Source organism: Antedon mediterranea, chromosome 11, assembly GCF_964355755.1.
Source record: "Antedon mediterranea chromosome 11, ecAntMedi1.1, whole genome shotgun sequence".
Lineage (NCBI taxonomy): Eukaryota > Metazoa > Echinodermata > Crinoidea > Comatulida > Antedonidae > Antedon > Antedon mediterranea.
Genome location: NC_092680.1, coordinates 9,720,416 through 9,731,780, shown reverse-complemented (window position 1 = coordinate 9,731,780; position 11,365 = coordinate 9,720,416). Strand labels below are relative to the sequence as shown.

At 33.1% G+C, this 11,365-nt stretch overlaps 2 protein-coding genes across 3 annotated transcripts in view; one reads left to right on the top strand and one right to left on the bottom strand.

The window, feature by feature from the left end:
- Positions 1 to 11,365, bottom strand: part of LOC140062959 (small ribosomal subunit protein uS19) — a 254,689-nt gene that overhangs the window by 217,780 nt on the left and 25,544 nt on the right. The gene's annotated exons all lie outside the window — the stretch shown is intronic.
- Positions 6,670 to 11,365, top strand: part of LOC140062956 (gamma-tubulin complex component 4-like) — a 28,360-nt gene continuing 23,664 nt past the window's right edge. The window contains exons 1-3 of one of the 2 annotated variants that reach the window (XM_072109348.1): positions 6,670 to 7,058; positions 10,600 to 10,750; positions 10,923 to 11,029. In XM_072109348.1, the coding sequence (XP_071965449.1) occupies positions 6,984 to 7,058; positions 10,600 to 10,750; positions 10,923 to 11,029 (333 nt within the window). In that variant the 5' untranslated portion in view covers positions 6,670 to 6,983. Of the gene's footprint in view, positions 7,059 to 9,029; positions 9,107 to 10,599; positions 10,751 to 10,922; positions 11,030 to 11,365 lie in introns of those variants that run through there. The other variant, XM_072109349.1, reaches the window with a different exon arrangement.

Below are 11,365 nucleotides of genomic sequence, written 5' to 3'. Positions count from 1 at the left end.
GTGCTAATTTTGGTTGACTAAATAAATCATTTTACTTATTCGTTTCTGTAAACGACAATGTATTATGTCCTGCGGTACGTGCATTTAAAATCGCCAGTTTTTTTACCCTGAAATTACTGTGTATTCGAGAACCATCTGTGGGCGCGTCACGACCTAGATGGTACGCGAGCGAAGCGAGCGTACCAACTAGTCTATATATAAATTTACGTAAGGGCAAAATTCGGTAAATCGCGCCTTACTTCTAGAATTTTCACTCGATGGTATGTAAAGTTGGTTCGTACTTTCGGTACTGATTTTAACCGCCTGATGTAACCCTGTTTACTAATTAAATTGAGTTAGATAATTAGTTATTGACGATTAAAACGAATTTAGGTTCAACGATTTGCCCCAAATAGGGGTGTTTTCCGATCGTGGTATACACTGTCTAATGGATGTCCGTCTTGAAAAATACCCGCCAAAAAAATGCGAGGAGGCTTCGCATTTTTCTATCTCCTCCTACGATAATTGTTTTTAATAGCTGAAAACCGGTTGAACAGCTAGAGTACACCATCATAATGTTGAAGACAGGCCGATTTCTTTTAAAAAATACTATTTTGATAGATTTAATATACGATTATACAAATGTATTGATTTGCGATGAATGGAACATCCCAATCTCTCAGTCTGCCAGAGTTTGGTTTAACACAAGTACTGTAGGTAAATTTATGAGCCCTTGGTTTAACACATACGGTAGGTAAATATATGGGCCCTTTGAGAATAAACTTGCAATAGGTTCGGAAAATGTTAAAAACCAATTTATATTATTTGAATCGGTAAACAGTTTCCATTTATTATACATTGATAATGAAACATGAAATATTCCTATTTATGTCCCTCGAGGTTCATTACAATTTATATTTAGTAGTCCCACGGACTTCATCTTAGCCACTCCCCCGAGTGCTAAGGCCAAATTTATGATACCCTACTTTCTATGTAAGTTTAGTTACAGTTAGTTCTTGACGATAATACAACGAATTTAGGTTACACCCTTCGGCCGCGAAAACGTTTCTGTACAAATATGATACCGATTGGCTTTGTTTCATTCAACAGCGACCATAATCTCGCCAATTACAGGATAGATAAACTATTTTATTATTGATGTGCTTATAAATTAAGACTCATGTAAACAGCTTGATTACATCATTTTACAGACAAACGAAACTTTTTTAAACCTACTGTTTCAATAACTGAGTATAATACTGTATACGTTTTCATAAGTAAGTGCATATACATTTTCGTGTTTTCATTGACGAGATTGTAATAGTAACTTCAGTAACTATTACAGTACTTATTTATTATACGACACAAGACAATTGTATCTGACAGGTACGTACATTATTCTAAAAAATAAGTCTAGATAGATCCCTTAGGCGTCATAAATCACAGGCCAACAAATCAGTACTCATGACAGAAATTCGACCCAGTTTGGTTCACACAAATGTTTACAGGAATTTCAACCACCACAACCGATGATTTGCCCTAAATATTTAGGTAGACTACAGTTTAATTTTTCACTGAATAGGAGCTTGAATTTCCGATTTCCATTTCGCAGAATGTCTAGGTCTATTTATTTAGTTTGGTTCTTATAATATATAAATACAATCAACTTTATTACTGCGGTTCCATCACCACCACCACGTGCCGCCCAATTCCCCGGTACATACATTTCCATTTCTCCCTAATTTCTTTAGTCCACATAAATTAATTGTCCTTTATGGAATCCAGTATTGGTTTTGTTGTCTCTATTCTATTCTACTGTATTCGAGAACCATCTGTGAGCACCCCTAGATGGTACGCGAGCGAAGCGAGCGTGCCATCTAGTTTTTTTAATTTGTTATACTGTAGGCCTACTATTAAATCGGAAAGGAAAAAAAAGACTAGTTTGAGAGAACCCAACACTCAGAATGCATGGTATACACTAGTAAATAATTTTATCTCAGTTTTAAGTTTATTCTCAAAGGGCCCATAAATTTACCTATTTGTGTTAAACCAAGGGCTCATACATTTACCTACAAACTGGGTGTCTGAGAGATTGGAATGTTCCATTCATTGCAAATCAATACATTTGTATAAACGTATATTAAATCTATCAAAATAGTATTTTTTTCAGAAAATCGGCCTGTCTTCAACATTATGATACTGTACTTGAGCTGGTTAACCGGTTTTCAACTATTAAAAACAATTATCGTAGGAGGAGATAGGAAAATGCGAAGCATCCTCGTACTATTGTGTGCAGGTATTTTTCAAGAGGACATCCATTTTATAGACAGTGTATACCACGATCGGAAAACACCCCTATTTGGGGCAAACGGTTTCTAAATTCGTTTTAATTGTCAATAAATAAGTATCTAACTCAATTTAATTAGTAAACAGGGTTACATCAGGTGGTTAAAATCAGTACCGAGATTCTAACCAACTTTATTGTGGTCTATTGTGTGTTGAGGATAGGGTGACTCAAAATAAAATTAAACACTGCACAAAATGCAGTATAGAAAGGTAGCATCTTATCTTGGTAATAATTAATTTGATAAAGGCTGGGAACCAACATGCACATGGTACCCGACACAGTTATTTTAATTTTGTTTCACCAATCTCTTGTAATGTTATAGATGGCACATTTTATGCTTCAGCAATTAAAGAATGGAACAAATTACCAAGTACAATCAAACGTAATGAGAGTGTAAATGTATTTAGAAAATTAGTTAAAAACAATCTCGCATCGAAACGGCATAGCATCTAAACTTATTTATAACTTCTTTTAAAACTTTTTTTTTTTAACTCAAGGACTCCAATGGAAATAAACCTGAGTTATTGGTTTTCTAGGACGATCCTGATCGAAATTACTTTTTCTCACCCTTTTTATCTCTTTTAAGATTTTTTAATGGTTTTTTAAAAATATTTTATAAATATTTTAAACTTTGTCTTTTTATACTGTTTTAGATGTTTTAAAATATTGTTATGATTGTTTATATGTTGTTTTTTTATACTGTTTTTATTCATGAACCTTTTTACTTGTCTTATGTGATTTTGATCAAATAAATGAATAATATACCATCGAGTAAACATTCTAGAAATAACGCGCGATTTACCGAATTTTGCCCTTACGTAAATTTATATATAGACTAGATAGTACGATCGCTTCGCTCGCGTACCATCTAGGTCGCGCTCACGGATGGTCCGGTTCTCGAATATTAATTTCAGCGTAAAAAAACTGGCGATTTCAAATGTACGTACCGCATGACTATAACACATTGTCGTTTACAGAAACAAATAAATAGACACAATGATTTATGTAGTCAACCAAAATTAGCACCCTGTGTGTTTTTTGTATCTAACATTAGGGTTTAGGGTTGGGGATGAGGATAGATACAAAGAGGAACAATTTTTTAATATATTCTTTATATTAAATTATTCTTTATATTTCTTTATTATCCACTCAGTAACGAAACATTTTTTCATGTTTTATAGGCCTATAAATAGTATACCACTAAATAGAGTAAAACATTTGCGATTTAATACTTTGTTAAAACTGTCACTGTCATAGTCGATTGAAATAGTAAAGTACATGTAACGATACACCACTACGACGTTTATATTTTTTGTAATTATTAATTAATACAAACGTTGAGAAGCAACTGTCAGTAATAAAGTATTATATTATTATGTGTTTATAATCTAAAAGTAGGGGCTACCCACACTCACAGTAATAAAGTTTATTTGTATATTTGTTTATATTTATCTAACAGTACCAATACTCACAATAAGAAACTTGCGATTCAAATGGCGATCAAAAGTGGTTACATATTTACAGTATTGTATAGCATTTCAATACTATTTATGTTTATTAGGGCCCATAAATTTACCGACTTGTGTTAAACCATGGAGGTATGCATCCATGGTTATTAAACCAAATAATTTGGAATGTTCCATTCATCGCAAATCAATACATTTGTATAAACGTATATTTAAATCTATCAAAATAGTATTTTTTAAAGAAAATCGGCCTGTCTTCAACATTATGATGCTGTACTCGAGCTGTTCAACCGGTTTTCAGCCATTAAAAACAATTATCGTAGGAGGAGATAGGAAAATGCGAAGCATCCTCGTATTATTGTCTGCGGGTATTTTTCAAGATGGACATCCATTAGACAGTGTATACCACGATCGGAAAACACCCCTATTTGAGGCAAATCGTTGAACCTAAATTTGTTTTAATCGTCAATAACTAATTATCGAACTCAATTTAATTAGCAAACAGGGTTACATCAGGTGGTTAAAATCAGTACCGAAAGTACGAACCAACTTTATATACCATCGAGTAAACATTCTAGAAATAACGCGCGATATACCGAATTTTGCCCTTACGCAAATTTATATATAGACTAGATGGTACGCTCGCTTCGCTCGCGTACCATCTAGGTCGTGCCCACAGATGGTTCTCTCGAATACACAGTAATTTCAGCGTAACAAAACTGGCGATTTCAAATATACGTACCGCAGGACTATAATACATTGTCGTTTACAGAAACGAATAAATAGACACGATGATTTATGTAGTCAACTAAAATTAGCACCCTGGGAATTACTTCCGAAAATCAAAAATTTGGATTCATTTAAAGAAACCCAATTTGTGTTTTGTATGTAACATTAGGGTTGAGGGATGGGAAAGCGGATAGGTACAAAGAGGAACAATTTTTAAATATATTCTTTATCCACTCAGTAACGAAATATTTTTTTTTCATGTTTTATAGGCCTATAAATAATATACCTCTAAATACAGTAAAACATTTGCGATTTAATACTTTGTTAAAACTGTCACTGTCATAATCGATTGAAACATGTCACGATACACCACTACGACGTTTATAATTATTGGTAATTATTAATTAATACAAACGTTGAGAATTAAGGAACTGTCAGTATAAAGTTTATAATTTTGTATATAATAATGTGTTTATATATCTAATAGTAGAGCCTATCCACAATCTCAGGAATAAAGTTTATTTGTATATATATTTTTATATTACATCTAGGCCTAACAGTACGAACATTCACAGTAAGAAATGTTCGATTCAAATGAGGACCAAAAAATAGTTAATATGTATTTACAGTATTGTCAAAGTATTGCAAGTTTATTCTCAAAGGGCCCATATATTTACCTACCGTATGTGTTAAACCAAGGGCTCATAAATTTACCTATACTTGTGTTAAACCAAACTCTGGCAGACTGAGAGATTGGGATGTTTCATTCATCGCAAATCAATACATTTGTATAATCGTATATTATATCTATCAAAATAGTATTTTTTAAAGAAAATCGGCCTGTCTTCAACATTATGATGCTGTACTCTAGCTGTTCAATCGGTTTTCAGCTATTAAAAACAATTATCGTAAGAGGAGATAGGAAAATGCGAAGCCTCCTCGCATTTTTGTGGCGGGTATTTTTCAAGATGGACATCCATTAGTATGGAACGCCGTTTACGCAACATTGCGATGATATGATATTTATGACAAGATATAAATGAAATGTTTTGAATTGAATGCTTTGAGTTAAATGTTAGTGAATAAAATGTTTTGAATGAAATGTTTTGAAATGAATGTCTTGAATGAAATGTTTTGAATGAAATGTTTTGAATGAAATGTTTTGAATGAAATATTTTGAATGAAATGTTTTTAACGTAATGTTTTGAATGAAATGTTTTGAATGAAATGTTTTGAATGAAATGTTTAAATTGAATTGAAAAGTCAAACTATTTGCGGCGTATGTCATTCTCGCTCGCGATTTTTTTTCTCCATCTCTTAAGCCGGGTTACCTTCTTCTCCTTTCCATATAGGCCTATAATGCCAAGTTATTTGGAATGGCGTACGTTTACTGGCAGCCATTATGGATGCATTACGTTCATTTGCATATTTCCAAACCCAGGTCTATTAGGATTCTCTGTAAAGGATCCATATTGATGACAGCGTGGAAAGGAGATGAGGGTACCCTGGCTTAAAGAGGTTGAGAAAAACCGTGAGCGGGAATGACATACGCCGCCAATAGTTTGACTTTTCAATTCAATTCAAACATTTCTTTCAAAACATTTCATTCAAAAAATTTCATTCAATTCAAAACATTTCATTCAAAACATTTTATTCATTTCATTCAAAACATTTTATTCATTTCATTCAAAACATTTCATTCAAAACATTTTCTTCAAAACATTTCATTCAAAACATTTCATTCAAAACATTTTATTCAAAACATTTCATTCAAAACATTTCATTCAAAACATTTGATTCAAAACATTCAATTCAAAAAATTTCATTCATATATCGCGCCATTCAATTCATATCGATGCATTTCATTCACATATCGCGACATAAAATTCATATCATCGAAATGTTGCTCAAACGGCGTTCCATACATTAGACAGTGTATAACCACGATCGGAAAACGTCCCTATTATTTGGAGCAAATCGTTGAACCTAAATTCGTTTTAATCGTCAATAACTAATTATCTAACTTAATTTAAATAGTAAACAGGGTTACATCAGGTGGTTAAAATCAGCTTTATATACCATCGAGTAAAAATTCTAGAAGTAAGGCGCGATTTACCGAATTTTGCCCTTACGTAAATTTATATATAGATTATGGTCCTAATGGCCGCCCATAGAAACGAAGGTAAAAAATTCGCGCGCGGGAACCAGATACTAGTCTTTGGTCAAGATTGTATAGGCCTAGCCTAGCTAGAGCGAGAGAGCCTAAAGAATCTTCGGCGAAGAATCTTTGCTTTTTGGTAGTGGCCAAGCGGACGGTCGTTTGATCTTAAAGATCGTATAGTTTGGTCTCTACGTCGTACATATTTGTGTGTGTGGACACGCACCCCGGCCCGGGGGAGGAGGAGCGACAGTTTTTTGACATTATTTTCTATAGGCCTAGGCTAGGGGGAAGCCTACTTAAAATGCATCATGAACTTCTTTTGGCGTTAAGTGGACATACGGGCAGTATTTTTGTGTTAAAGAACAAATGTATTGAGGTTTGTTAAATCTGATATCTTGACTATAAATAATTCCTAGCTTCCTAGCTAGGGGGGTTCCAGGACGATTCGGCCCGGGGGACTATTTGGCCCACTTTTGGTGTGACCAGAGATATTATCTCAATGGTGTGACGATTCGCCCCACTTTCGGGCCGAAACATCCCACTTTGTGGGCCGAAACGTATCACTTTAGGCCTAGGCCCTAGACCAAATTCATATTCTTTTTTTTTGGTATTTATCAAGTTTTTAAAGGTGTTTTACAATCCATATTTTATTGATATTGACAATGTTTTTTTTTCATTTATTTCAGTATCATCATCGCAGCCTTAGCTGAATTACAAAGATATTTAAATATTCTCAATATTAAAATTTGTATAAAATAAAAGTACTACACAGGAACATTATAAAAGTTTAGCTTAAAGCTCAGGTACAGGCATGAATTTTAAATATAATATCTGATTAATTGTACATAAATCAAATATTTGTAACAGAAATCAAGACGAAAAAACATGAATTTTCCTTAATGTAGTCAAATACAAAGTTTGGCAAAATTCTGCCATAAAAACCAGAAAGACTTTTTTTCAGTAGTTACGTAGTTTAACCTAATGTAATAACATGTCTGGTGACTCCCTAGAAGGTGAAAAAAGATGGTGGATATACGGTGGATAATTTTTGCTATAGCATGAAAATAAAAATCTGAAGATGTATAAAAATACTAGAAATGTTAAATTCAAGTTATATTACCTATATTTAGTCATCTGATAACATTTTTTACCACACCGTTTATTTTTCATAGCTTTTTAAAATGCCTCTCTATTTACAAAATTTGTGTACAAAAGAATAGAGATGATTTAACTGTGTAATTTGAACTATCCCCCCACTGATAAAAAAAGTGCTTATTTTCAACAAGCTCGTGTAAGACAAATAAAATCCCAAAAATTATGAAACATAGGGGAAACTATATATCGATAATTATTGGAATGTATGATCAATAGAAAAAAAAAACACCAAAAAGGACCAATAAGACTAACATAGACATTAAAAATAGTGAATAAAAGGAAACAAAAACCGACAATATAATACAGGATTATTGATTTCATTGTGTTTTTCTTTAGTATTTTGTTTTTAAATAGGAACCTTTTAAACTTGACAATTAATTAATCGTTGATAAAGTTTGCGGTACACCACGTGTATTAGTTCTGAAAAGAGCTGTTGAGTTTCTCGACGTTTCGATCAATTATAAGGATAAAAAAGTATAAAAATGTTGAAAACTGTAACAAAGTACGCTTTTTCGTTTGAACAATCTCAACGCTCAAAATACTCTGTTAAAACTAATACAATATTTCACTTCATCTCGGTACGTATGCCGTAAACTCAATTATAAGGGGAACTGATTTACAAACGATACACTTGGCTATCGGGCCCAATGTTACTACTATCAGGCCCAAAAATTAAGACTATCATATCAGGCCAAGTGTATTGTTTGTATTATAGTTTATAATTGAGTTCTCATCAAATAATGTTTATAATAAATAGTAGCCATACTAAAGATATGATAGAAAATTATTAGATTAATGAAGGTGGCGTAAGCTAAAAAAAAAAACACCACATTTTGTCATTTGGTAACTGTATAATCTGTTTCGAGGCCTACTATTGCAATTGTTGGGCAGCAGAGAGAAAAATTAACATTGAGTCCCTTTTTAGCCTAAATGATCATTATTTGTTTTTTATTTTATTGTGTTCAAATAATGTAAATAGGGTAATCATAATATATAATAATATTTTATGGTGAACAATTATAAATCCAATTCATTTTTCGTCATTTTCGTTGACCCAATCGTCTTTCCTTTATTTTATAATGGGCCAGATCGTCCACAACGTTTTGTTAAATGACACCCCTAGATGGCCAGAAATAACACTCTATATGGGGCTACCAAACAGCAATACCATCGTATCCCACCTTTTTTTATGTAAAACACACACGACTAGTATCGTTTTTATGCGTTTAATGCGAACATCAGAGGAAGTCTCCAACGAAGGTACTTCCGGTAAGCTAATACAAATTAATTATTATTATCAATTAATAATTAAAGTTAGAAAATATGAAGCTGCTGCTATAAATATATTAAGCAAAATGTTAAATTGTAATATTTTGACAAATAAGTCAGTAAAACCACAATTACCAAAATTCGTTTTCATTTATCCACTATAAATTGCTTAAACTGCACCCAGAACAGAAAATATGATCAAAATTTGCAGAAAGAAGCAATTAAACACTGTTATTTCAAAGTTTGGAAGGTCCGTATTACTACGTATATCATTCCATCATTACACATTTGTGTGATACCTTTAATCTCGACACCAATACTACTGTATTCTGTTTAACTCACTCACATTTTTCTTTGTTAGACCATTTTATACCCAAGTAACACAGCAAAAGCTTAAAACAGATTGAATAACACTTTAGTATTTAGTATGAGATTAAGGGTGTTGCTCAGGCAACTGGGGCAACACCCCTGCAATAAAGCAAACATTTTGAAAACATTGTCGAAAATGATAATTTTTTATCCACGTGAACGATACAATGTAAACAAGTTATGCCCACTGTTGGCCGAAATTAAGAAAGTTCTTGAAGTAATAAATTGAATATAAAATTACGTTTGTTATTAATGTATTTTATATATTATTATATCAACATTGCCAATATCAATAAAATACGGATAGTTAAACACCTTTAAAAACTGAATAAATACTACAAAAAATGTATATAAATTTGGTATAAAGTGGGATGAATCTTCCCACCACGGGCTGAATTGTAGGGCCGATTCACTAGCCTATCAGGTAGCAGGGCTGGGCCTTTTCCAAAAAAGAAAAGAGGAGGAGGGCCCTCCGTTTTTTTTCTTTCCCCAAAGATGTCGTCATGCTATTTTCCTAAGAGTTTGCCTGCTTTTGTCGTTCTTTCTGGCATGCTAGGCTGATTTTCCAGAGTTATTGTGATTGTTGACTTTTTTTAGCATAAAACGAAGATTTTTTTTTAAAACAAAGTTAAAAAGGAGACGGTGTCCAAAAAGGAAGTGGGCGGGAATGCTAAACTATACAAATTTTTTTTGGATTAATTTAATTATATTGTCAGTTGTCTTATCGTCGTGACTGTGCATTTTATTTTAAATAGTAGATCGTTGAGGTACAATCCCCAACCCCGCTTCCCCACACCTTTCAAAATATGCTTTTGTCACCTACTAAAGCCTTAAGTGAGCCCATCTGAAGCAAGAAGGACGTAATCTACCTAGCCCTATATACAATAGCCCTTCAATTTAAATAATCTAACAACCCAACCCTAAATATCTATTAACCTGTAGCTACTCTGATCCTAAACACATCCTAGAAGCAGTGTCGTTAAAATTAGTCGAAAAAGGGCTAAAATCGCCTAAGCCTCTTAGCATCCCTAAATCAGAGGCCTCATGCCTCTACGTTACGCTACTGCCTCCTAGAAGGTAAGCCACCAACACTACAACATAGACTGATACTATTTATTATCCAGGTTGCACCTGATCTGCCGTTCCTTCATTGCTGTGAAGTTGCACTTTTAAACCGTATGTGTCAACTTGGAACACACTACAGGCAATTTCAAGAATTTATCACAGCATACTCTGGAAAGCCATCGTTACCTCACTCTGTCATTGAGAACGAAAGTAAGCTTATTAAACTAACTACATTCAAATTACAGTACAAAATTATTTGTGGTGGATGACACAGACAAAGCAAAGCAAAGAAAGGTATTTTATTGTAGTGTTAAGTTCAATCTTTTATAGGACATTGTATTCAAGAGTGAAAATAAATATATCATTAAATTATATTTTTTAGCCTCTAAAAATGAGCTTGATGATGGCTTGTACATAAGAGCACTCTGTGTAGGTTTGGATACCGTGTTGGATAATTACAGAAAAGTTCTATTAAGATTGGAACAAGAAGTAAGAATAAATACAGTATTTTCAAGTGATATGAGTACACAGTATCTAAAGTTCTATGCATTTCAGTTCAATATTAGTTCTATTCTACTGTAAAACTTCTAAATGGTTCTATTACACGGCAGCTTTTTGTAGAAAGGGAATTTTGTGCAACATTTGAACAACCAACCCGGTGTGCGCCACAGCATGTTGTACTCTGCAGCCAAGAGCCTCATTAAAGATAGAGCATCAGATTAATCAAGTTAAAGCTTACAGTTGGTGTGTCATTGAACAAATTGTATTTGTTAATTGGGGAGAATATTGAAATCCTGACTCCTATTTAAATCCATCTCATAACTC